The following is a 27,681-nucleotide window of genomic DNA, read 5'->3' on the forward strand; positions in this document are numbered from 1 at the left end:
ATGAGGTCATTTGTCCTGTGTGTAATGTGTTGTGCAGACACCCAAGAGCTGTGTTCATGCATCTTAGAAGCACAAGTCACAATGAAATTGAAAACTCCCTTTACGAGGACTAGTTCAGTGTCGCTGAGATGTTTCAGTTGATAAGTGGAACGGACAAAATAACTGCCACAAGGTTGGAAACTGATTCTGACGAAGAAAGAATAAAGCCACGCAAACTCGTGAACTTACTCTCGTGTTGCGCGCCAGGATGTTCCTGCAGTGTTCACATGTCCTACGGCACGATTTAGACGAATAGCCGGGTTCTAATCGTGCTCGACGTCGCAGACAGTTTCCATGACAAGGCTCGGTTACAGTTACCTTGTAGCCGCGTATAGCTCATGTTTAAAACACACCTCGGGGGTTTGGTTTGTCCGAGGACCAGCTTCTTTTTCTCCTTTTGTTTCATACCTTGGTGATGACATTTATGTTGCTGACTTTGAAGTTTGTTGAGGTGTATGGTGATTACGATGATGATGGCGATGGTGATGATTACGTCGACGACGAAGACGAAGACGAAGGCGAAGATTGTGATGATCACAGAGACAGGGTGTTTTATGATGTTGACAAATATTGATAGACAGAGGTGATGACGAAGATGATGCTACTAGTGTTTTGGTAGCACTCATACTGGTGTACCAAAACAATTTAAAATGTTTGTTTGCTGTATACAGCTGTTTCCACAAAGTTTGTTTCACGAAATGGCGAAAGTGTACGCGACAAGGCCGCAAGGTATTGTGGGTAGTAATAGTTTATCGTTACTGGATTGACGTTGACGGTGTTCCAGCAACAAGGAAGAAAAAACATGAATACCGTGTCTGTTCGTCTGTCTGTCTGTCTGTCTGTCTGTCTGTCTGTCTGTCTCCCTGTCTTTGGTTCTCGCACTGAAACACTGAGCTTCGCCGATCAAGTGATCCGCGCGACCGCGGACCCCCCTTTACCCACCATATTTTTCGGCATTGTCGCATGCGCCTTAATTCTTTTGTAGGACAACTTTTCTCGATACAACTGTATCAGGACAAATTTTCCAAACACTATTTTCGCAGTTAGCTAGCACGTCAACATGACCGCCGTAACGTCATGTTATTCTGTTTATCTTTGTCAGATGTTGATAGGTGAGCAGATTGTATTTTTAACAGTTGGTTTTGCAATTTTTATCAACATTTTACCTACCTTTCTATATTCCAAAGGGTCTAATTATCAAATGGGCGAGAAAACAATGGAAACTCTATCGCAGAGAGAATCAGCAATGCATCCTATATTTGAAGTAGTGGTGTGCTCAGTACCACTACAAGCAATAAGGAGCAACCATTTTCAAGGACATTTGATGCTACTGTAAAATGGACGCCCTATCTTAATAACTTATTAAGCCGGGTGATTTCGGTGTTATTCTCCTAGTTGACGTAACCTTCGACAAGTCACGAATGTCAATGCAAACCTCGAACTTGAAGGGAAAACGTGCGAGAGTAGGCCAACTTTCTCGCGAGTTTCTCTCTTCTCGCGCGACGATCCACAGAGAGGAAGGAACGCTCGCAGCCCACGCGCGATATGCGAGGAAGAAGAAAATGTAAATTATTATTGTTGTAAAGTTGAATTGTTGTTTCGTTATGTGATTGGTTGCGTGTGCGACTACAGATTAACTGGAATGAAGGGTTTTATGGTCTTTAGAAATTTATCAAGCCATATATTTTCACGTTGATATTGTACATTGTCAAGTTGAGTTAAGTATTTGAGAGAGAAATTCATTAATAAAAATTGAGAGATTTCTGTTGAAAGGAGAGTGGTATAAATAAGAAGTTAATCTGTTCACTGGGAAGCTGCCTTCAATGCGAATCAAAATGTGAAAGCATATCGCAGCAGAATGGTAGAAATCAAACGTTCACTGACGTGTCAATAGTTACATTAGCTCATTCTTAAAAAAAGACAAAAGTTTTATTTTTTTATACAAAAATCACCTGCTCTTCTCACAGTGCTAACACAACTTACGATGTAACAATACTAACAAAACTTACAATATTGACATTATTTACAACTTATTAATATCTTACATTACTTTCATTTAGGACGTTAGCTACATTAGGTGGCTTTCTTACATATTTATTTGTGACTTAGATTTAAGTTTCTCGATTTTAATTTTATTTGTCCGAATCGCTAAGAAGGCATCCAAATAAAACTCATCCTGAACTAAAACAATATCCTGAACTTAGATTTTTCAAACTGTAACGAAAAAACAAATCGATTACAAAAAGGGCTCAGAATAGGATTCACAATTCCAAATTTCAAGGAATACGTATAATAAACGCACGGTTTCGAGGACTTAAAAGAAAGGAAAACCAACAGTTGCCACAGGGCAGGAAATGGTCAGGGAAAAATTTTCTTCAAGGTCAGGGAAAAGTCAGAGAATTTTATTTTGAACCAAGGAAAATTGGCAATTTGAAGAGAAGTCGGGGAAAATTGAAATAATTTCACATGGCTGATTTAATGTCATTAAAGGCTGGAAGGACCATTTGGAGTCATTGATTGAAAACTTATCGGTCTTAATGATCGATTGCAAAGGATGGCTGTAAAATGAGGCTAGAAACCGCTTCTGTGTCTGATATTCTGTGTTTACTTGGTCAGGGAAATTGGATTTTTATCAGGGAAAAGTCAGGGAATTTTGAAAGGTGATTTCTAGGGCAACCATGGATAGTATCCACGCACGAAAAGACTAATCGCGTGCGTCACTGACGGCTGTACTAATGAAGTCCGCACTTAAATAAAAATCCTTAATGAAGTGTAGACTATACCGAGTCAGTTTTTGGAACATTCTATAGTCGCAATTTCAAAGAACCGAGAAGGATGAAATGTTCAGATTTTTTGCAGCATGTTCTGGCAAAAAACATACGATTAATATACATAATAAGGTCCTATTACCAAGTTCAGGGACTGGAATTGATGATACAGCAGTAGCGTGACTGTAGACGCATTTTCCACACAAAGTGTGTAAATTGCTATTTTTTATGCCATCTAATATTTCTTGCACGAAGATTTATGTGCCACTTAACATCACATACGAAAACCACCTTTCAATCGGACGCTAACATGAAGAGTCAACAATTCAATATCATTACTTTTAACAACCAATGGATTGGGCTTGAGGCAAAGAGAGCGCAAACATCATACAATTAAGTGTGGGAAATCACCATCCGGAATCCATTAACCCGACCATAATTTCATTTTCGCAGCCGGCAAAGTATAACGACTATTGGAACACTTACTGCGAGATAAATTTACGCTGATCACAAAGATTTTGCGTTTTTATCCTATTTCAAGCAATTAACATAACCTTGACAAGTCCTTTTTGTTTTAAAACCTATTCACCAATCTTGACCCGGCTAAATAGGCAATAGGCTGCGAAATTACACAGAAAAGCTAAGGTGTGTTTTAATTATTCCTGAAACAACAGAACCTCTCTATGGATGTAAATCTCAATATTTGTCAAGTCTTTTTTGTTTTGTTTAACCCATCTAGAAACTTCACTCGTACGCGCGTTCTATGTGATGAAAAACGACAAAAAAAAAAAAAAACTAACCAGTTGATTAGTAATTGAACCCACAGCCTTTTCAATGACTATTTCCATTTATGAATTTTTGCCCAATCATTCAGCGGCAGGTGCATCAACTTAGATTTGATCAGTGTTTTAGCGAAGTCTACCGACAGAAACACGCAAAGAAGCAAGAGTAAAGATGTCCTTCTTTGTGAATCATACTTTTTCACTTGGAGAATCGGGTAATGGAAAACCGGATCAGCAATGTCTGGGATTAGCAGTACAAAATGCCGTTTTAGGAACTTCTTGTTTTCTTGGGATCATCGCGAATTCGATCATTCTAGCATTCATCTTCAAAAATCGCCGTGGAGGTCTAACGCCCGATAAAATACTGATCACCAATTTTGCACTCGTGGATCTGATCGCATGTTTGATCAGTCTTCCACTGCACATGAGAGCTATCAATGGCGACTCAAGCCTGGCGGACAACGGAGTGTGTTTAGCCAGGTTCTTTACCATGTTCGCGAGCTTTGCTGTTAACATCATGACACTGGCTGCCATCAGTATTGACCGCTATGACGCCATTTGTCGTGCGCCGTTCCGTGAGATAACCCTCAGGAAGACTGTATACCACCTCGTCTTCATCTGGCTGTTTGCAATTTGTACCGCCGCAGCCGGAGGTAGCGGGCATGTGTTGACTGCGGCACGGAGCGAACATGTATGCCTCAGTCCGGGTAGGGAGATCCCTTCGGGAGCACTAACCGGGAAATCGGTCATGCTCGCCATTGTGACATTGTGGATAGTTCCTTCCCTCGCCGTTGTGTTTTACAGGTTTTACGCAATCGTTAAGTATGTACAAGAGCACTCGGCTCATCTTCGGTCCGTGCTCGGCGCTGTAGGCGTGAAAAGAGAAGTTAAGCTAACAAGAATTTGCGCGGCAATGGTTGTAACGTATCTCAGTTGCTGGGTGATGTTTGCAATCATGGTACTGCTGAGAAACATGTTTTCCTCCTTAACCGTGCATTGCACTTATCTCTGGTCGCACTCGTTAGCTTATTCCAGTTTCACCGTAGTGCCATTTGAATACATGGTCCTCGACAAAAGATTGCTTGCCTACGTTTGGCAAAAATTTTCTCGAAAGAGAAGAAAGATTTCGGCAGCGGAAGACATGAGTAATCGCAAAGTGATGTACACGAAAAAAGCATTTCAAAATCAACGTTCTGAAGACCGCGATAACAGTGACCAAATTGAAATAAGCGACGCAAGAAATGAACTTCAAGCAAATTCTAAGGAAGCTTTTCATAAGGACTTAATCATAACTTGAACAAGTGTTGATTTTGAACGCCACATTCCGCTTCAAATTCAGTTTTATAACGGCGAGCACGATAATGCTTAGAAACTGCAGAACTCCAGAATGAACTGGATCTTTCTATTATTTTAACAAAAAAATTAAGTTTTATTACAACTTGTTTTAAAATTTGAGTGCTTGGCATATCTGTTCCCTGAATCACTGTGCGCAACAATAGGCCGGACCCTACAAGGCGAGGACGGAAATGCCAGGACGGGAACGGCAGTGGACAGAGAAACTTTCGCCGATTCCCGTCGTGTCGCCAAGACAAAAATAATCGTGAGATTGGTCCGAAAACCTTCCGAAAAGTCACGGACTATCTTACTTACTTACACATCCGATGATGTATGTACGACATAGATGTGACTGGCTAAGGCCAGTGACTACAAAAACGGATAACGTTTTCTGTCTTCAGAGCCACGTAACACGAGCGACTTGTTTGCAAGAGTAAGAAAAGCTCGGGAGAGAGTGTTCAGAGCTGGAGTCCAAGACTCCATGCAATCGACAGATGTTACCAGAACAATTAAAAAAAAACAAACTATCTACGGTATATAAAATGCTCTTTATTGTTACCATTTGATCAGTTTGTCCTTCATGGCCGCTTTGGAAGAACCGAGTATTAATAAAATCTTTCTCTTTTTCCTTCAGCCGGGTTGTTCGAAAGCCGGTTAACGTTAACCCAGGATTAAAAGTTAACCGAAGTATTTAATTTTTCTTGTGTAAAAATGATTTTCACTGCCTATGTTTAGCGTAGTTTGAGATTCTTCAAACTCAAAACTGACGGGCAAGCAACAAAAACAGAAACCCTCACGGAAAAAATACAAACCTAAATTAAAAGTTCTTACTAATCCTGGGTTAGCTTAATCGGACTTTGAACAACCCGGCCCAGAAGCGCAATAAGTTTCTAGGGAGTTCAGCCAGTAATTCATAAATACCAAACGTTCACGACAATTGTATTTATCTGTCAGTCAACGAACTTTAATATCACGTGACCTGGACATCGCCCTCTTCGTTCTCCTCCTCGCTGTATTCATCTAAAACAATCCTTTTAGAACCAGTCTCTTTGTCTTCCCGTGTTTTCCTTGGGACAGTCTCGGCGGCGGGGGGCTTGGGTCGCATCTCAATGTTGTCCAGACGTCGCTGTTTTAAGGCCGCTTCCTGTAAACACATAGGATGCTACGATAGTTAAACTGCGCCCGAAACGGAGCCAGCGGTCAAACGCGCTGCGCATGCGCGTGCTCCCTCAATAGTGTCTCAAATTTGTGAAATGCCCCACTTTCAAGCCAAAATGTACGCAATTTACTGTTTTGTACGCGGAATATGCAACGAAATTTTAGTTCTTGTTATCGATCAGCTGTATTGCCTCGCATTTTGGATTACCACAGAATAGACATTTTTACCCATTGCACTTAAAAACGCTTACAAAATTCAATATATCGGAAACCCAAAGTGCGTTGAATTTTGCCGTTGACGACTGTGTGTTCGTACATGAATCTGCCAGCTCCTCGGTCAGCAGTTGAAGAGGGAATGTACGCTATTAGACGGGTATAGGAGAATCTTTGCTGACGTCATTGTTAACATTAATTGTTCGCCATTAACATACCACTTGGCGCAGAGAAGGCATCACGCTAGACACGAATTGACTACAAACATTTAAAGACCTTGGTGAAATTCTCTTTGGGTGAAATATTGGAGGAGAAATTAACTTTCAAAAACTGAAAAATTTCTGGGTGACAAAAGCGCTAATCAGCTCATACATTATTTGTAAAATTTTGAGTTTTTAAACCCGCGTCGCACAAAAAGCATTCAATACATCGGCTTCAAATTCCTTAGGACAGTTAATCGTGTTGTGCCCTTTAATTAGTCAGAACTAACGTTTTGTATGCCAGCTAGCACTGCATAACAGATTTGAGGGTCTGCAGCAGTTGATGGAGGAGGAGGAACTGTCAGTGGATGATGAATGGAGGCAGATTGAACAAGGTTATGTGGAGACCTGCGAGCAGGTGCTGGGTAGGGCAAAGGCAAACAGGAAGGAGTGGATCAGCAAGGAGACTTGGGAGTTAATCGAGCAGCGAAAGGTGGCAAAAAACACCATAAACATGGCCAGAACAAGAAACCAGAAGAGAGAGGCAAGTAAAAGATATCAAGAGTTAAATAGGGAGGTGAAGAGGAGGTGTAGGAGAGACAAGAGGGCGTATGTGGAAGCAGAAGCTGAGAGAGCTGAGGAGGCTGGAAAGAGAGGTGATGCAAGGACTTTGTACGAGATCACTAGAAAGCTAAGTGGGAGGATCCAGAATACTTGTAAGCCAGTGAGAAATGAGGCAGGCGTGTTGCTCAGGACAGCAGAGGAGGAGATGCACCGGTGGAGGGAGCACTTTCAAACAGTGCTTAACCATGAGGAGCCGATCAACCCGCCAGAGGTGGAGCCAAATGACGAGCTTAACATCAGGACAGGTCACGTTACACGTATTGAAATCAAGAATGCTATAAAGAAGTTAAAAAACGGGAAGGCTGCAGGATGTGACAATATTCCACCAGAGGCAATTAAGGCGGGAGGGGACACATCAGAGGAGGTTCTCCTGGGCCTCTACAACAGGATATGGAATGAGGAGAAGATACCAGAGGAGTGGAGAAAAGGTCTGCTAATCAAGCTGCCCAAGAAAGGTGATTTGAGCTACTGTAAAAACTGGCGTGGCATTATGTTGCTGAACATGGCAAGTAAGGTGTTTTGCAGAGTGATCCTGGAGCGCATCAAGATTGCGTTGGACGAAAAGCTGAGAGAGGAACAGGCGGGCTTTCGAGCAGGTCGAAGCTGCACGGATCAAATAGCAACACTGCGGATTATTATAGAACAGAGTATCGAGTGGCAGTCCTCCTTGTACATCAACTTTATCGATTTTGAGAAGGCCTTCGATAGTATCAGTAGAGATGTTTTGTGGAGGTTGTTGCGGCACTTCGGGTTGCCTGACAAGATAGTCACCATCATCAGAGTTCTCTATGAGGGTTTCTCCGCACAGGTGGTACACAATGGACAGAAGACTCAACCATTGGATATGAGGACCGGGGTAAGACAAGGCTGCCTGCTATCTCCCTTGCTGTTTCTGGTCGCCCTGGATTGGGTGACGAGGACAGCCTTTGACAGGAAAAGAGGTATTCAGTGGACCTTTACGACATCATTAGAAGATCTTGACTTTGCCGATGATCTGGCCCTACTGTCACACAGAATACAGGATATGAGGGATAAGACACGAGCCTTGGAGGTACAAAGTGTGAAGGTAGGCCTGAAGATCAATGCCACCAAGACAAAGCTGATGCGTATTGGTACCAAACGTGGTGATGTTGTGTCGGTAGCTGGGAAGCGGGTTGAGGAAGTGGATGAGTTCACATACCTTGGGAGCATTGTAAGCAAGAAGGGAGGCACTGACGAGGACATTCAGGCACGAATTGGAAAGGCAAGACAGGCATTTGCGATGCTGAGACCAATATGGCGATCCACGGCACTAACAACCAAGACCAAGCTGAGAGTCTTTGGGACAAATGTGAAGGCGGTGCTCTTGTATGGTTCTGAAACTTGGAGGCTGACCAAGGGATTGGAGCAGAAGTTGCAAGTGTTTATCAATAAGAGCCTGAGGAACATCTTGCGGATTTGGTGGCCTAGAAAAATCAGCAACAAGGACCTTTGGAGTCAAACAGGGCAACGACCGATAGAGGAAGAGATAAGACAGAGAGCTTGGGGCTGGATCGGCCACACACTGAGGAAACCAGATGGACACGTAGTCAAGAGGGCACTAGAGTGGAACCCACAGGGGAAGCGAAAGAGAGGGAGACCCCAAAACAGCTGGAGGCGCACGAGAATGGCAGAGTTGGCGGCGAAGCATGTTACGTGGAATGAGGCAAAAGGCACTGCACAAAATAGGGTTAGGTGGCGCGCGCTAGTTGAGGACCTATGTTCCACTTAGGAACGAAGAGGATTAAGTAAGTAAGTAAGTAACGTTTTGTATCTCCGTCAGAAACTGTATCGCTTATGCTAATGACGCAAATATTGTAAACAAAGATTCTCCTATTACGTTAATTAAAATCTGAAATAAGTAACACAACTATCCAACCTCAATTGTTTTCGCCATTCTGACATCCCTGTTATGGGTGAGCAAACTTGTTGCAACTGAGACACCTTTCCGAGTCGCCTCAGTCTTCACGCGGCCAGTCCTGCCCACACGGTGAATATAGTCTACGATTGACGTGGGAAAGTCAAAGTTGATCACATGGGTCACCTGTGAAAACACATTCAAGTTCGAGTGAATATGACGCCTTCAAGTGTTTCCACCTTCACGTGTCTAGAGGAAAGATCGTCTCAGCTCGATCAGCTTTTTAGTTATCTTAAGCAGTTCACCCAATAGGCTATTTTACAATTGTGTGCTTAGTTACACAAATATTTCGGACGGTGTCATTTTCTGACACTTAATTAAAATCGTCCGAACGTTTTGCAAGTAATATGAGAGCTTACCTGCCTTTCAATTTTTTTTCTTGTTTGCACAATCTACATCGTTTTCATGGAGTCGCAGTAGAGTGATGGCGCTTGCGTTTTTCGCGCCAAATGACACTGGTTCACACACGCGTGCGCTCTCCCCTCCTTGTTCAAACTAAAGGTCTCCATTCCCTTGTAAAGGAAGGAGGGAGGGTGAGTTCTATTTTCGTTCATACTCACATCAGGATCCACACCTCTCGACGCCACATCTGTACACACGAGAATTTTGGTTTTTCCTTCTTGAAACGCGTCGAATAGTTCGCCTCTAACCTACAACACAGAGGAAAAAGATATAACTCGACATTCAATGATAAACGGATGGAGCAAATTCATATTTGCAGAGATGATAAATAAGACTGAAAAAATGACACTCGCAAACTGTTAGCAATGAAACAACTAATAAGAAAATCAATAAATAGATAAATAAACAATCAAACAAATAAACACACAAACAAAGTGCATTCCGCATGGCACTATACATGCATATTAGTTATGCAACGTTCTATCGTGGTATACCGTGGAATAACCCACGAGTCTCTTGTATTTTCTCGGTATAGACACGAGCCTTTAGACGAGTGTGTATACCGAGAAAATACAAGTGACAAGTACCATAGAAAATACAATGCAATCAATGAACACAGTGAATACAGAATACAATGAATACAGAAAGACAGTGCAATCAATGATGCGCAATCAATCAGCGCATGATGGGAAGGTTGAATATATAATATTGTCGAATATACAACGGCCCTCCTGTATTCTGATTGGCTGTATTTTCTATGGCATGGTATGAAACATGGTATTTTCTGGGTCTATAAATTTCCGCCTCTCATGTAAGAATAGTGTAAATCTTAAGTTGCTCGAGCTTTCATACGATTGTCTACACTACTTTCCTGTACGCTTGTGATTTTATGATTACCTTAGAAGGTAGACTGCTGTGTAGGCGAATAAACTTGATGCGTTTATCCGTTAGAAAATGCCCCACAAAGTCACAGCTTTCTGTCGTGTTACAGAATACAATGGTTCGCTGACTGGGGTCATGAAGATCATTTCTCAGGAGTCTTAAAAGTTTGTCTGCGAAACACAAAACAACAACAAAACTATCTTTACAGGCATCGTAGTATGTTACAGGTAACCACACAATTGTTATATAGTACGCAGCCAGTACATTACGGAGATCACAGGAGGTAGTTATAATCTAATAGACCTTTTCCACGTTTTCTGACGCCATCTTGCTTCGGTGGCGAACACAGCAAAAATTGCCGCAAATGTCTGGGTAAAGGTTAAAGTTCAATGCCCAGTAAGTGGGGAGTGATTGACTTTCTGAGTATTTTATGAGTTACAAGAAAAAGATACCCAGCAGAAGGTTTTTTTGGTCAAATTTGAAGAACATAGATTTGGTGTGAGGCGAGGAATTGTACTTTTGATTTTTCGTACAAATGTCTCTAATTTTCCTGGGAATTATAACTCGGTGTTACAGACAAAGGTATGGAAAAATGAAAACCTTAATTGTGGCTTTCCTAGCGACGCTATTTCCCTCAAGTGCGATCAGGAAATTCTTTTACCTAGTACCTTAGTTTTTAATTCACAAATACTTAAGAACTCGAATCTTCCGTGAGTTGTTACACGTTAGATTCTCCATGTTCCCCGTACACTCACATCCACTGCAATTTTTGATCGACGGTTTCCCCCCTTAAGTGGGCATCGTTCCACAGTACTTGTTAAACGAAATTTTTCCTTACCTGCTTTTTCTTCCTGTTTGAGTTTCACGAACTTGTGCCTAATATGAGGCAGGACTCGATGAAGACCAGACGTACAGATTTTTAAGCGCTAAAAGTGAAACCAAGTTTATGAACTTTAAAAGTAGTCTAGGAATTAACCTAAAGCAATCACCACAGTCAACCAATCAAGGCTTGAATTCAACGCAAACCAGTAGAAACAGCATAAAAAAAAAGTTTCTAAAGCGCGGGAAAACATGTCGCCAGCGCCCGTCACCAGCGCAAAGCACGGGGAAACATCAGGCCTTCACGACGCGCGGGAAAACACAAAGCCGGCGTAAAGCGTAGTTGAGTTTAAAGCAGGATTTCAGTCCGAAATCTTTACAGCAAGATGTAAGCATTTCTTTACCCAGGAATTAATACACCAAAGTAAACAATAAAACTTGAAAATTCATTGGAAAAACGAACGATAAATACCAACTGAAAACCCAACTGTTCTGGTGTATAGAGACTGCATCTTACCGGTAACATGTCTTGGAGAGTGTCGACTAATAATTCTTCTGGCATTGTTGCACCAACAATAGTAACTTGTGCGTCTTTTGGCATTTCTCCCAGAGGCGGTGGTTTTTCTTCTCGTATCTGAAAGAAAAGTCGAATTACAACCGACCGACACCAAACACAGGGTCGTATCCAGGGGTTTTCTTAGGAGGGGGTGCACCACTAATGAAAAGCGTAACTGACTGGTGAGGTAAACAAACTTTATAAAGCCGCATGTCATCTCAGGGGCTTGGGGCGGGGGGGGTGCGCACCCCCTGCACCTTCCCCTAGATCCGCTCCTGAAACACTTGACTTTCAAACCAGTGCAACAGTAACAACAGTAGAGTCCAGGACTTTTTTAACCGTACAAAAAGTAGTCCAAAAAGCGCCTTTATATTGTACCAAGCTAATATGCTACAGAAGAGGTTAGTAAACCCCTTTTTAAACTGGGTACTCAAAACGGGAGTATCAAATCTTCGCGGGTCGCGGGTGGATAGTGCAGGTCCCGGGTAGACGGCGTGGTTCGCGGGTAAATGTCATGGGTCACGGATCGACATTACTTGCAAAAAATCTCGGACGCTTAATTTTCGGACTTAATTTTTATCTCATTTCGGACAAATCTCGGAAAAAATTTCGGACTCTTCTGAAACATAGCTAATGTAAATTTACGCCTACAAAACACGTTTTAGACTGAAACAACATCTGTGAAAATGATAATTTTACTGCACCCTCAAGGTTTTAATGATACACCGACGGGAAAATAAGAAAAATTCTATCAAGCCTTTACGTACCTCAGGCAGTGTCTCAACTAGAGTTCGCAACATAAAGGAAACAAGGACTCAAGTATTAGTTTTAGAGCTACTTAAAAGTTTTATACTGTACTGTAAATATTTCGGACGCTTAAAAATTCCGGACGGTGTTATTTTCAATGTGTTATTTTTGGACGGTGACACTTTTTTGTCCGAAATTTCAATCGTCCGGATTTGTTTTTTGCAAGCAAAGTAGTTCTACTTACAGAGATCGATTGAAGAAGGTCCATAGTGTCCCGTTTGAAATGGCCGTCAAACATGGTGTCGGCTTCATCGATCACCAGGTAAGACAAATCCGAGAAGAATAAACGAGCTGAAGTAAAAAGCAGTTTGCCATTTATTACAATATATCACAATAATATTTAACGAAAAACAAGAAATAAAATTATAACCCATGTAGATGCTACACAAAGGGGTCTATAACCCCTTATGAAAAGTGATCGCCGAGCTATATAAATGTATTAGTAAAAAAAAAGAATTCAAAGTATATAGATTACACTAATCGCTGTTAGATATCTAAAGTTCTAAAAGACAAAATAAAGAATTTAAAAAAAAAACCTAATTCGTCATCAGACACACTGTTCAAATACATATAAAATAAGAGTTCAAAAGCAACTTTAAACATTTCAGTTTTTCTGAGTGACGGTGTATGCACAGAAAAATGACAAGAGATGGATTAAACCTGGGCAGTTAAACTTTGAAAGAACTTCAAAAGGTTCTATACCTTTTTCGCAGAATTGAAGCAATGTCCCTGGTGTACCAACGACAAGATCCACTGGAGACTGAAGATCTACCTTCATAAATTTCTACAATAAAAAAATTCAAAGAAAAAACTCAGACACACTGATTTTGTCCCTTATACTGCAAACCATATTGGACTCAAAATTGACTGAAAAAGGACATTTAAAAAGTTATAAGTTTTAAAAACCATGTGTGATATAAATTATTAATTTCACTCAGCCTTTCAATAATTATTAGCTATGTTCATCCAGAGTTGGTATAATTATAACTTCCTTACCTTCTTTCGTCCTCCAATGATCCCGACTGATTTGAAACGTGCATGATGACTCAATGACTTAGCAACTTCCTGCAGAATACAACATGGTAAGACAACTGTACAAGTCATGTTAATACAGCAATGGCAACACTCTGCCCAGCGGCTGAATTTGCACATATTGATGCACAAGGCAAAAAAAAAAATGCACTGTACTACAGTAAACAGAACCCTTGATGTTAAAGTGTCCTTAAGCAAAACGCTTTTCATCAAGTTGCTGGGAAGTTGTATCTCTTTCCAGCAGGGAGCAAGGATGGCACAGTGGTGAAAGCACTCGCCTCCCACCAATGTGGCCCAGATTCAATTCTGGCTCAATGCCATATGTGGGTTGAGTTTGTTGTTGGTTGTCACCTTGCTTTTGCCATTGGGTTTCTCTCCGGGGGAGGCTGATGTAGCTTCCTCTCTAAATATATTTGTATTTTTTTAAAATTTTTAAATGCCATTTACTTGCCATTTCACTTGTCAATCAAAACCAGGTAAATTGACTATTAATAATTTTCAGATCATGTGATGTTCTATAGAGAATTGATACTTTCTCTACAGTCATCTGAAGCTTTTTCATTTATTTCCAAGCAAACATTTTTGAATCTCAACAAAATAATTCTTAAGAGTAATGTCACATGGTCTGAAATGAAATAAAGATAGAACGGTCTTCTGCAATTTTGCTTGTTTCCTTTTCCCTGCAATTTTTGCCTTTAGCTAAATATCAATTTGAGGTCTCGCTGGCTTTCAATCAATTACATGTATAACTCCAACCCTTTCAATCCCTGTAACCAAGTTGAGATACATCGTATCACTTACTAAAACCTGCACAGCGAGTTCCCTGCATGGTACGACAATACAAGCTCTTGGTCTTTTGAGGCGCGTTATCACACCATGTGTTCTTTCATCCTCTCTCAGATGATGTACTATTGGTGCCAAATATGTCAGAGTCTTCCCAGTTCCTGTGATCACAATGCAAAATAAATATTATACGAGACTACTACAACTACTAGCGACTACTAGAGGAGGCATGGTGGCCTCATGGTTAATGCACACAATAACAGATCAAGTGGTCCTGGTTCCAGCCCTGGCCAGGGGCGTTGTGTTGTGTTGTTGGGCAAGACACTTTACTCTCACGTGCCTCTCTCCACACAGGTGTATAACTGGGCACCCACAAATTTAATGCTGAGGTTAACCCTGCAATGAACTAGCATCTCATCCAGGGTGAGTAGAAATACTTCTAGTTGCTTCATGCTCCATACAAATCAGAGATAAGTGCCAGCCTGATGAGCCACTTGGCTCAAAAGGAACAAATCATTTAAGTGTAGTTTGGTCACAATTGTTCCACACATGGAAGGAGTTGAGTCATAAATGATAATTTGAATACTGTCCCAGGCATGTAACAGATGCAGAAGATTTTATCTAAGTGATCACCACATGTTTCTATAATTATTATGCAATTATTGTATCTATAGGACTACACTTTTGTATATAATTTATTATTAAAAACTGGATCATTGGATAATGCAATTCGAGAGTTTTCATTGGCCTAGCCATCATGGATTATGAGCTATTATACCAAGATCTACAAATATGGTAAGCATACATGTGAGGTTTGACATTACAGCAAATAAGAAAACAACCAATTTTGAGCAAAATAAATTTCAAATTCTAAAAGTCGGCACAAATAGCACTTCATTTAAACCAACCTGTTTGCGCTGCACAGAGGACATGTTCTCTTCTTAGTATTGGTGGAATTGTCACCATCTGTAAGGAAAATTATACGTTCTATAAATCCAGCTCTGTTGATGATCATATGTAGATGTCACCAAGACAACCATTTCTCTTAGTAGTATGTGCACAAGCATAAAGCATAACTTAAATTGGATTACAGAATGACTGGCAGTAGTGTAATACACACCTGAATGACGGTGGGGTTAGTTACTTTAATATTGTACAAAGCCTTCAGAACATCCTCTCTTAATCCAAGGGCACTAAATGATGACACTTGTGACTTAAAATCAATATCCTTTTCTGGTGTGAATGCAGGATTCTAAATGAACAGAAATTAATAAAAAAGTAATTACAATATTTAGAGAGGAAGCCACATCAGCCCTAACTGGTTTTTATGCAGGTCCTCTATCCTGGTTGAATTGGAATTTGGAGATGATTTATTTTGTGGAGGAAAGAAAAAAGGAGTACCTGGAGGAAACCCCTCAGAGCAAGGCGAAAACCAACAACAAACTTGACCCACAAATGGAACGCAGGGGGAATCAAACCCAGGCCACATTGGTGGGAGGTAAGCGCTCTAACCATTGCACATCCCTGCTCACCCAAAAATAACATATTATTAAAAACTGTACCACTGTATGATGCAGTTCAAGAGTTTTCATTGGCAGAGCCATCATGGATTATGAGCCATTATACCATGCTCTAAAAATACATTTTTTTGGCATTAAGTTTTTTATTTTTATTTTAGTTTAACTTTCCTAGTATATCTCAGGGACATTTTTAATAAAACAATTTATACCACGTTATGCACCTTGTTGGCTACCATCTGATATCCAATGCACACTGGTGGAATACTTGTTAAATACTACAAATATTTGTTAAGTACTACAAATACTTGTAAAACCAGCACAACCTTAAGCTTCATCTTCTTAGTTTACTTGAAGTTAATTTTCAGAGGAGAATTAGTGAGCCCGAGCAGTTCCACCCTATACCTGAGAGTACTCACCTCCCTTTTCATAGAGATGCACCTCAGCCTATGAGGTCTCCCAAGGTAACCTAAACAGACTCGCTTCCAATCCTAGGGAACTCCCACAGGGAACACAGGGAACATAGGGAACTCCCATCATAACCTTAAGGGACTTGCATCCCATCCAGGCCAGATTTTCCTGACATCACATAATCACAGCAATACAGCCAGTCACTTGAAAGTACAAGACTTAAGCAGTACTGTGTCCGTGTGGTTGCCTTTGTTAACATGATTGCTGAAAATAGCACATACCTCAGAACAAGATGGCTCAATTATAATTTCTCTGGGTCCTTTGGAGATTGACTCTTTGCTTTGAAGCTGGCAATGTGATAAAACAGTGGATTTGTTCTTCTATCTGTGCATCATTGAGTTTTAATACACCTGGGAAGTTTGGAGAGCGCTCAAGAAACTAGAGTTTTTACCACAGCAGGTACGGCTGGGTCTCGAGTAAATGGTAGAATGTCCACGAGGTGCTCATTGTCGCGTTCATTTTGCAACCCTCACCCTAACGATTTTGATCAGTCGAACCAAATGCACCGATGAAGCTACATGTGTAAGTCAAAATTGTTCGCTTTGGGCTTATGATAGACGTTTGGTTGTTTAGAGACATGCGCGGTACATGGTCATGCTACAGAAACCGGGGTTAGCTTCGTCCTGATGGGCCACTTGGCTCGTATGCAGACTTTACCTTTTACTTTTTATATATTTTTTTTAGCGCATTGAAAAAAGGGACCTCTCTGTTGGCACACTATGTCTGGCTTTATACGCTGAAGATGAATTGTTCTACAGAGCCAGAATCCTGGCCATCCATGATGGAAAATTTCTTAGTGTGGAGGTACGTCAAGGGGGGTTTTTGCCAGCCGCTGTCGTGTGCTAAATAAAATTTACTTAGGTAGAATGCACCTTTCCTAAAGAAGTGACGGAAAGTTATAGTTGGGTGTGGATGTTTGGTAATCAAGTACTGCTTAGTAGCTTTCATTTACATGGTCATACACCAGGTGTTAACTGTAAGCTTATCTGTAAGAGTCAGAACCACATTGCAATAGACATCATTACATGAAAGTACTACTCGACAGGTTCCATTTGAATGGCCACACACTAGAATTTCATTCAGACTCAAGAGTAAGAACCACCTTGTACAGCGTAATAAACAGTACCACATGAAAGTACTGCTTAATAGCTTTCATTTGAATGGTCTCACACTAGGGTTTCATCCATAAACTCAAAAGTTAGAACCACCTTGTACAGCACAATAAACAGTACCACATGAAAGTGCTGCTCGACAGCGTCCAAACACACTGAGGGTCCGTTCGTGGACAGTTGCAACAGTAAGATGAGAAATAAAGATAGTTCATGGAACGCTGTCCATCTTGATAACTAAACTGCAAATTAAGCTTCCAAAGATGGCATAATATGGTTGGAACGTGGTCAAGATGTTTTAAGAAACTAGAGTGGAAAACTGATTTCTCGAATCTTCGATTTTTTTAATCTCCCGACAACTCGAACCAAAGCGTCGTTTCCCCCTTTCCGTCGAACACTGTTATTTTCCCCCCGATTTCTCAACCAATAGACCGTATTCCTATTCTCGGTATTGGACTGGAACTAGCTTGCAGTGGAGGCTCGTTCGGGAGAATATCATTAAAAAGAGATTAATGTCATTTGCATTTGAAAAGACTCCCTGCATTAGCCTCGGTTGCACGCTAGTTCCATTCTAATACCGAGAAAACTATTGTGGCCTGTTTTCGTTTCCCTTTGGAGCTTCGAAAAATTGGGATTCCGCTGAACGTTTGTTTGTGATCACTTTGTACAAGGAGAAGATGTACTTTTTATCAGTTTTTCTAACACGTATTTTAAATGTTTCTAGGTTCTTTACCTGGACTTTGGCAACGAAGGAGTGGTCAAGCTTGGTCATCTGAAGAAAATGAAGAGGGAATTTATGAACCTTCCTTTTCAGGTGTGTACAGTGTGAGACAGGACTCGAAAATTCCATTGTGCTGACGTAGCTTCACAGAGATCTGATTGGTTGTTGCTCAAATGTGAATTTTCGGGCGCAAATAACAACCTTTCAGTAAACGAATCCTTTGTTTTCACGTAAATGGAAGAGAAACTACTTTTTTAACTTTTTTTTTCAACAGAAATTACTACAGACCCAATTTTTGTTGTAAGAAAATCAGCCCTCAATCACTTTTGGCTTCTTTAGTCCCTTTAGTTCTTGCAATTTTTTGAGTGATATTTCTTTTTCTTTGTTTCAGGCATTTGAGTGTAGACTATGTGAAGTTGCCCCCATGCCCTTTGCCCATTGTCCTGTGGGCGCATGGTCTCCCAGAGCCACTCAACGGTTTATACAGCTTACAGAAAACAAGAAACTAGCTGCTAAGGTATTGCTTTCTTCATACAGTTGTTCTTGATTTATATAACTGCATTTTCGTGGTAGCTATTTATTGTGAAATGAATAACCCATTGTAACTTTGTATCTATGGTGGTCACGCGCTGGTAGTTAAGTAAACTGTGTGATGGATGTCGCAGAGGGCACCTCTCTCCTTGAAAAAAAGATCTCGTCACCCCCCCTCCCTGCCCCCCCAACCTGTCTTGCCTAAGTTTTCCACGTACTGCACAACAACAAAGAATCTGACTAGACTCGATCTTAAGACCAATGCCTTAACCATTTGGGTGCTTAAAGAAGCTCAGTCACCGTATTTTGAGTTATTTTGGCCACATACAAAATTACCTTTAAATTAAAGGAATCCTGAAAATAGTAGGTCACTAGGATAGAAAAACATCAAAGAGATGATAATAAACCATAAAGGAACAGAGATGGTTAAGGATGGAGACGATTTACACGGATTACGAACAACGACCTTGAAAAATTCAGGATAAACTTTTTAAGATGCGCAAACCGTGATGTAGCGCCTTTAACAGTAACATTATGATAATGTGTTTGTCTAGGTGTACTCCTTGGTCAGGAACGTGCTTAACTTGGATCTGTACGACACCAGCACTGAGGAGGACGTGCACATCAATCAAGTGCTCATAGACGAAGGTTTTGCTCTATTTCAAGAAGAGTCTCGAGCATCCAAGGTAACAGAAGCACACTTTTTTACCTACAACCATGAACAAGTTGTGTTGAAAAACATAAAATAATAACTTAATACCTACAGAATAAGTGTTCCCCCTTTCAGTGTTGAAAATGGTAAAATGCGAACTTGTGTTAGATGAAAGTGTTTTGTCAATGTACAGGGGTGGGGAGGGGCAAAATGCGCAAAGAATGAAGTCTTCCAACCCTTGTGACAAAAATAATGGCAAATGACCTGTGGCACCTGATCTGGAACTCAGATTTCCCACGGCCAAGAAAAACAGCGAGAGATCTGAGCACGAGATTAATCTGAGTCTCACTGCGCGGAAGCAAAAGAGCGCACTACTTAACCGAAGTTTCTGTTTGCCTGCGACAGATGGCTAACCAGAATGCTTCCTCTGGTGAGGGTGTACCAGCTGATGACAACACAGCCTGGATTGATCCATGGATTGAAAATGAGCCTGATCCTCGCAATGATGTTGTAACCAAGGTAACAATGCGGCACGCTCAAGTCATGTGAATATCACGTGCGCGTCATGGGTGTGTTGTGTGCGCTTCGCCGGTGAAATGCTCTGTCTGAAACTTTCCGTAAGAAATGATTCTTGAATCTGGTAAAGTCTACGGGGTAGACCTGTGCTTTCCAAAAATCCAGACCAAATGCGTTTTATTCAAATTGTGAAAGCAAAACGGGCAGGCAACATTTGAGTTAAACTGTTGCGTAAATCTAAAATCACAAATTTCCCGTTCCTTAGAACCAAGAGGATGACACAAGTGAAGTTATGAGAATCGAGAACCATGTTATACCGGTTTGTTTCAGGGAATTTGTATAGGTGATCGAATGAATGCGAGTGCAATTAATAGTTTACACTACGAGTGATATTTCAAGAATTTTCAAATACCACGAGTAGTGTAAATCCCTAATCGCTTGAGCTTTCATGCGATTACTCATTTACTATATGACCGAGAAAGTTACGAAATTGCGTGCGTTAATTTGCACTGCAGTGGAAATAAAAAATTAACGGACAATTTGCCTGTTGTCAGGCAATCACAATGAAGTAATTTTCTCAGTCATTCAGTCATAATGAATATAATGATATTAACAATAACAGTACCGTTCAGTGCACTGGAAACTCTGTTAATCACATACCTGGATTTTGAGCCCTGGAGTTCGAGTGATTTCCAGCGAATAGACCATTTTCGTATTTTGAGGCTAACGTGGGGAGTCTTTTCAAATGCAAATGATATTCATCTCTTTTTAATGATATTTCCCCGCATAAGCCTCCATTACAAGCTAGTTTCAGCCCAATACTGAGAATACGAAAATGGCCTTTTGATAGCACCAAGTAATTTTCATTTCTTGTTTACCTGGACTCTCATGATCAAGTCTAATGTTTAATTGACTGAAGCTGCACGATCATTTAACATTTTAACATATTTTTAACAGGTAACTCTCCGAGGACCTGAGAGTCCCATTGAAATGGGCTTCTACAGTGTGACCAACATAGGACGGCTGAAGTAAGAAAGTCTGCGTGTTGCTATCCATTGTATTTACATGTTTTCCGTCTCCGTGAAGCTAGAGGGGGGCGCAGTGGCCTAACAGAAAACGGGCTGGACTACACACTGAGAGGTGTTGGCTCGACCCCTGGCCGGGGACATTGCGTTGTGTTCTCGGGCAAGATACTTGAATTTCACAGTACCTCTCTCCACCCAGGTGTATAAATGGGTCAGGCCAATTAAGTACTGGGGAGGGGGAGGGGGTGTATCCCTGCGGTGGACTAGAAGTACTAATCCTATGGAAACAGCAGAAAATCGCCAAGCTGATGCGACTTTGGCCTCGCACGCAGACCTTACCTTTTTCACCAAGACATTAAATGAGTTTTCCTTCCTTTTCAGAGCTGTGAGAGTAGAACAAAGCTCTGTAAATAGCGTTATCTTGAACGATCAACCCCAGGACCCGCATCAAAGGTTCTTGGTCGCGGCCAACATTGGCATAAATGCTACTGGATCTGCTATGATTGCGAGGTAACTCTTCTCAGGATCAGCGTCGCTGTTAATGTCTTTGAATTTTGAAATAGTTATAGTCTTCTCATATTCATGTGCAGGACGCACTGACCTTTGTACTCTAGATTCCGAGCTCTCTGATTGGTTGTTCGATTTTGAATTTTCGCGCGAAAGAGTCAACCAATCAAAAGCAATTTACAGATCTCTGGACAGTATGTCAAAAAGATAGATTTTTTTCAGGTCGAATCTTTCGCGGTTTGCGGTGGAAGAGTAGCCGTTTTCACGGTGAACTTTCCTTATTTCCATTACGATATACATGCAGAAAATGTCTTACGGTTTTTATTTTGAATAAAATAAAAAAGTGTCGGAAAATAAAACCGTCCAAAATTTTTAAGTGGGCGAAATTTTTAACGTCTAAAATATTTATAGTACAGTTTAAAACTTTTAAATAGCTCCAAACTAGTTTGAGACACTGCTTGACGATTTTTCTTATTTGCACGTCGGTGTATCTGTAAAACCGTGAAATTTGTCGGATGTGAGATAAAATTTTTCCGAAAATTAAACGGGCGAAATTTTTTGCAAGTAATGTAATCCAACATCTATGTGAGGACAACTTCGGGCGATTTTGCCGATTCTGCCTGAAATTGCGTTGCATCCTCTTTGAACCACGTTGTAGTGCAAGTGAGACGGGTATGGAGACAATTTACCCAAACCTCAAGCGTGCATTGTGCAGGTCGACAGTGAACTGTCTTGTTTATCGTTTCAGGGACACCACCTTGATGCCGAACATTCGCGGTCTGATGCCTTTGGTGGCGCTTCTTTTCGCTCCATATGCTGAAATGAGGTACGAAACGACGCTTTTTGTTTGTGTGTTATCTGCTAGCCACTTAATTTGCGAAGATTCATCCAAGCTTAACGCATTCCATGTCTTCCTTCCACACATTCTATCCGCAGAAAAAATTTACCCCAGTATATATATTATCCGGGAAGATTGTAACATTTGAACATGCTATGTACTTCTTGTTGTTTCTGTGTTAGCGTGGCTACACGGTGGTATTTCAGTTTCCTCTATTCCCCTCCTGTTTTAGTTGATAATGACCGAAAGTATACTAGCGACGAATTATCCTTCCGACACGAATTAACGGTCTGAGACGGGTAATTCGTCTACCTGAGACGGATAAATTCCTATCGTCTAGGTATAAATCGCTGTTTAGATGAATTATGTGGCAGAATTCGTCTTTGGCTGGTCTTCTATCACCTCGTCTTGAAACGAATCACTTCGAGACGAATTTGACCACATATTTGTTCTAAACACCGGATTTTTACTGAGACGTTTTCTCAGTCTCAGGCAGACGAGGTAACCGTCTCGGAAGGCTAATGCGTCCCTCTTTTTAATTGGGCGTCGGAAAATTCGTCTCTGGTATAAAATCGGCCATCTACTGACAATGAAGCTGTTTTGTTCACAGAGTTGACCGTGAGATGCGTCAGTATACAGGAGCATTAGTTGGCTTGGGGTTCGATCCCAGTACAGGCGAAGCTCTTCTTCCAGATCACGACAGTGAGCTTGTGTTTGACGTGGAGATTACGGAGGATGACATAATCGGGGTAGGATCTACATCCGTAAATAATATCAGCATCTAGTAGTACTTGAAAGTAAGAAACTCTACTCCAGTTGTTGACTTGTCTCCTATTCAGATATTGGTTTGGCTCGTCAGGTGCTCTTTATCAAAAGAATGTCTGCGTAAGAGGCGAGCTGTTGACCAGCCCCGCCAGCTTTACTAACCCTAGAACATTGACCTCCCTCTCCCCACCCCTTAAAGAGGAGAAAAGTAGGTCACGCATAATCAAACCAAAAACAGTCGAAAGGGCAGGAAATAGGGAAGGCTCCAAAAGGAGCCGTCCGGTTGTCCAGGACAAGTAGATTTTCCTGCCAAGCAAGTTACCTTAATTCGCACTTGCCCGATGGGTAAGGGCCCAGGCAAGTCATCTGCAAACTAAATTGCAATTAAAGTAAACTAAGACGTGTCCAGGGCAAGCAATATTTGAGAGCTGCTGGTCTTAGGTGCAAGCTGGAATTTAAGTTTTTTTCGAGCGCTTGGAAGTAGGTTGGCGTTAAAGTTTGCCCTTCCTTCTCTAATGAAGAGGAGAGTTAATTTTGCGTTCAAGGTTTGTTAATGTTCTGTGGATTGCTTAACAGATCAACTCGCTGCGTACGGCCATCAACTTGGCATTCCAGAGTGAGCAGCAGATGGCTGAGTGGGGAACTCCAGCTGTGGAGAGAATTCAGAAAGCTAGCAGATCCAAGATCTTAGAGTATTTTTTACTGTTATTTCAGTGTATCAGTGATCTCATTTGTGTTCTTTGTAAGCTGTGTTTTTTGGGCAAGGGAAGGCGCGTCCCATCCAGGGGGGAGTAGAAATACTCGTAGTCGCTTCATGTTACAGAAACCGGGATAAGCTCCGGCCTGATGGGCTACTTGGCTTTTATGCAGACTTCACCTTTTTTACCCTGTTTGGTGGCTAACAGCGGACAAGGGCCACTGCCCTCTTTTCAACATGTTATCGAGAAACTCCACGACGTGACTAGATCGTAGCAAACGGAACAAAGAAGAACAGTGCATGTCAATTGACAGGAAACCAATATGAAGTAAGGCTCGTTAGCGTTGGCAGATGAGGATGTGGATTGAAAAATTTAAATGTAGAAACCCTAATGGTAATGGTTCGATTTCGTGAAGCAATGTTCGGCAAACGAAAGGGAGCCAAAGTGGGCAAAATAGCTGGCATAAAATGGATTTAAAATTAGATAAACCTGAAAACGCGTATGTTTGGCTCAAGTTCCAAACCCAGAGGAAATTTGCAATACTCTTGCTCTTGAACGTAATCTTATTTTATTGTTTTTGTTTTTAAGGCTTGTGCTAAAACGACGGGAAATCAAAACTCCTTGCTCATTTCCCAGAACAGGGCTCTGGAATCAGGTAATTCCGATTGTTGTTTTGTGTTCACGCGTTGAGATAAACTGAATAAGTTGGCCTGTTCCCAATGTATGTCTTCATAATGTCTTCATAGTTCAGTTGGTAGCGAGAGCAATGCAGCGCTAACGCAGAGGCCAGGGGCTCGAATCCCGCTGAAGCCCTGAAATATTTTATCAGGCTAAATGTACAATTGCTTAAATAGCAGTGAAAACTGCGATGGTCCCATCCTCTTTTCGTTTGAATTTCCGCTCTTCGCACCATTTATTCCAATTCTTACTACAGTGAAAGCGTTGAACTCTATTGGATTTAAGCAGACTATGACTTGGAAGTTTTCCTATCCTTGCAGATCGATCCCGCTTACATTCTGCACGCAGGAGGGGAGGGTGAAACAGATGCAGGCCTCCTTTACACTTTGCACAAGGGCGTTGCCATCTCTGGCAAGCCACTGGATGATGAAGATGAGGAAGCCAGGCTTAAAGTGGCCGAGCTCCGAGAGAAGATAGAGTGGCTTAGAAGTTTAGAAGGAAGGTAACAAGAGAGCGAGTAGATTACTCTTCTTCTTTCCGCGCAGTACCCCCGCTGGAGCAGTTTTGTGGTAAATTCACGGAGGCAAATGCTGTGACGGGATATAGTGGGATTGACCAATCAGAACACCTTACGAAATCACGTGTCAGGTGTTAAGCGCGGGAAAATTTTCGTAAGCCAATCAGAGGTGAACTAAGAAATTTAAAAGCAGCAACAACGCGAAAGAAGGCAGTTTTCGAAATGAAACTTCTTTGCTGTGGTCATTTTGTTTTCCCCCCTGTTTATTTCGAGTTTAATCTCAGAGACTGAAAAATTATCAAGACAATGTTTGTCGTTATAGCTAGAGAGGCGCGGTAGCCTGATAGTCATAGACCAGCGGCACTAACCGAGGAAAATGGAACGACATTTTCCGATCAGACTTGGCCATCCGAAAGGAATGGCTCTTACCATTTTTTTACTCCTTTCCCGAAGTCACCACTTGAGTGAAATCTACTGAAGAGAAGTAGGGAAATGAACCGGTTTGCCAAAATGGAACGGCAAATTTCGGTCCGACAGGTCTAACCGATCAAAGGGGAAATTGTCAGCAGGGGAAAACACACCTCCAGAGGTGGTACCGAATATTCCGGTCGGACCGAACCGAAACGGACCTATTCATTTGACTTCTGACAGAAATTTCCGGAATTTTTGGGATAATGGAAAGTACCCCTGGTGTTAAGTGCCTCTCTCCGCCCACGTGTAGGAAGGATCACCAGCAAATTAAATGCTGGGGGTGGCTTTTATGACAGACTAGCATCCCATTTAATGGGGGAAGGCCAGAGGGTAGAAATACTCTTAGTCACCTTATGTTTCTGCAACCGGAGATAGGCGCTAGCCTGACGGCCCACTAGACCCGAATGTAGACTATGTTACTCATAATATGATGTTTCGGTTTGCAGATCCTCTGAACAGTTCACAAATGAGGTCATTTGTCCTTTGTGTAATGTGTTGTGCAGACACCCAAGAGCTGTGTTCATGCATCTTAGAAGCACAAGTCACAATGAAATTGAAAACTCCCTTTACGAGGACTAGTTCAGTGTCGCTGAGATGTTTCAGTTGATAAGTGGAACGGACAAAATAACTGCCACAAGGTTGGAAACTGATTCTGACGAAGAAAGAATAAAGCCACGCAAACTCGTGAACTTACTCTCGTGTTGCGCGCCAGGATGTTCCTGCAGTGTTCACATGTCTTACGGCACGATTTAGACGAATAGCCGGGTTCTAATCGTGCTCGACATCGCAGACAGTTTCTATGACAAGGCTCGGTTACTGAACAGTTATCTTCTAGCCGAGTGTCGCTCATGTTTAAAACGCACCTCGGGGGTTTGGATTGTTCAAGGACCAGGTTCTTTTTCTCCTTTTGTTTCATACCTTGGTGATGACTTTTATTCTGCTGACTTTGAAGTTTGTTGAGGTGTATGGTGATTACGATGATGATGGTGATGGTGATGATTACGTCGACGACGAAGACGAAGACGAAGGCGAAGATTGTGATGATCACAGAGACAGGGTGTTTAATGATGTTGACAAATATTGATAGACAGAGGTGATGACGAAGATGATGCTACTAGTGTTTTGGTAGCACTCATACTGGTGTACCAAAACAATTTAAAATGTTTGTTTGCTGTATACAGCTGTTTCCACAAAGTTTGTTTCACGAAATGGCGAAAGTGTACGCGACAAGGCCGCAAGGTATTGTGGGTAGTAATAGTTTATCGTTACTGGATTGACGTTGACGGTGTTCCAGCAACAAGGAAGAAAAAACATGAATACCGTGTCTGTTCGTCTGTCTGTCTGTCTGTCTGTCTGTCTCCCTGTCTTTGGTTCTCGCACTGAAACACTGAGCTTCGCCGATCAAGTGATCCGCGCGACCGCGGACCCCCCTTTACCCACCATATTTTTCGGCATTGTCGCATACGCCTTAATTCTTTTGTAGGACAACTTTTCTCGATACAACTGTATCAGGACAAATTTTCCAAACACTATTTTCGCAGTTAGCTAGCACGTCAACATGACCGCCGCAACGTCATGTTATTCTGTTTATCTTTGTCAGATGTTGAGAGGCAAGCAGATTGTATTTTTAACAGTTGGTTTTGCAATTTTTATCAACATTTTACCTACCTTTCTATATTCCAAAGGGTCTAATTATCAAATGGGCGAGAAAACAATGGAAACTCTATCGCAGAGAGAATCAGCAATGCATCCTATATTTGAAGTAGTGGTGTGCTCAGTACTACTACAAGCAATAAGGAGCAATCATTTTCAAGGACATTTGATGCTACTGTAAAATGGACGCCCTATCTTAATAACTTATTAAGCCGGGTGATTTCGGTGTTATTCTCCTAGTTGACGTAACCTTCGACAAGTCACGAATGTCAATGCAAACCTCGAACTTGAAGGGAAAACGTGCGAGAGTAGGCCAACTTTCTCGCGAGTTTCTCTCTTCTCGCGCGACGATCCACAGAGAGGAAGGAACGCTCGCAACCCACGCGCGATACGCGAGGAAGAAGAAAATGTAAATTATTGTTGTAAAGTTGAATTGTTGTTTCGTTATGTGATTGGTTGCGTGTGCGACTACAGATTAACTGGAATGAAGGGTTTTATGGTCTTTAGAAATTTATCAAGCCATATATTTTCACGTTGATATTGTACATTGTCAAGTTGAGTTAAGTATTTGAGAGAGAAATTCATTAATAAAAATTGAGATTTCTGTTGAAAGGAGAGTGGTATAAATAAGTTAATCTGTTCACTGGGAAGCTGCCTTCAATGCGAATCAAAATGT

The 27,681-nt window shown here is 41.5% G+C and overlaps 3 protein-coding genes and 1 long non-coding RNA gene across 5 annotated transcripts; 3 read left to right on the plus strand and 1 right to left on the minus strand.

The window, feature by feature from the left end:
• Window positions 1-32: 32 nt before the first annotated feature.
• On the plus strand, window positions 33-1,811 carry LOC145483865 (uncharacterized). Its single transcript, XR_014048966.1, has 2 exons — window positions 33-299; window positions 558-1,811. It is a non-coding gene; the product is annotated as an uncharacterized LOC145483865 (long non-coding RNA).
• Window positions 1,812-3,761: 1,950 nt separating this feature from the next.
• LOC145485695 (galanin receptor 2b-like) lies at window positions 3,762-4,921 on the plus strand. Its single transcript, XM_081464318.1, has one exon. The coding sequence runs from the start codon at window positions 3,762-3,764 to the stop codon at window positions 4,884-4,886; it is 1,125 nt and encodes a 374-aa protein (XP_081320444.1). The 3' UTR covers window positions 4,887-4,921.
• Window positions 4,922-5,869: 948 nt separating this feature from the next.
• Window positions 5,870-17,104, minus strand: LOC145485696 (uncharacterized). The gene is made up of 14 exons (XM_081464319.1): window positions 17,060-17,104; window positions 16,546-16,611; window positions 15,457-15,588; window positions 15,245-15,302; window positions 14,355-14,497; window positions 13,518-13,586; window positions 13,224-13,305; window positions 12,706-12,812; window positions 11,676-11,792; window positions 11,178-11,265; window positions 10,355-10,509; window positions 9,616-9,705; window positions 9,017-9,181; window positions 5,870-6,068 (listed from the first exon to the last, which is right to left on the minus strand). The coding sequence occupies exons 1-14, from the start codon at window positions 17,102-17,104 to the stop codon at window positions 5,895-5,897; spliced, it is 1,491 nt and encodes a 496-aa protein (XP_081320445.1). The 3' UTR covers window positions 5,870-5,894.
• On the plus strand, window positions 16,649-26,104 carry LOC145483868 (ATP-dependent RNA helicase TDRD9-like). Of its 2 annotated transcripts, XM_081462426.1 has the most exons (13): window positions 16,649-17,128; window positions 18,158-18,247; window positions 18,546-18,671; window positions 19,240-19,371; window positions 19,743-19,856; window positions 20,811-20,881; window positions 21,260-21,388; window positions 22,134-22,211; window positions 22,834-22,972; window positions 23,565-23,680; window positions 24,275-24,341; window positions 24,685-24,866; window positions 25,799-26,104. In XM_081462426.1, the coding sequence occupies exons 2-13, from the start codon at window positions 18,215-18,217 to the stop codon at window positions 25,929-25,931; spliced, it is 1,320 nt and encodes a 439-aa protein (XP_081318552.1). In that variant the 5' UTR covers window positions 16,649-17,128; window positions 18,158-18,214; the 3' UTR covers window positions 25,932-26,104. The 2 variants fall into 2 exon arrangements, with proteins under 2 accessions (XP_081318552.1, XP_081318553.1); XM_081462427.1 differs by lacking the exon at window positions 25,799-26,104 and having other exon boundaries at window positions 24,685-25,791.
• The last annotated feature ends 1,577 nt before the right edge of the window (window positions 26,105-27,681 follow it).

This window comes from Orbicella franksi, chromosome 4 (genome assembly GCF_964199315.1).
Source record: "Orbicella franksi chromosome 4, jaOrbFran1.1, whole genome shotgun sequence".
Lineage (NCBI taxonomy): Eukaryota > Metazoa > Cnidaria > Anthozoa > Scleractinia > Merulinidae > Orbicella > Orbicella franksi.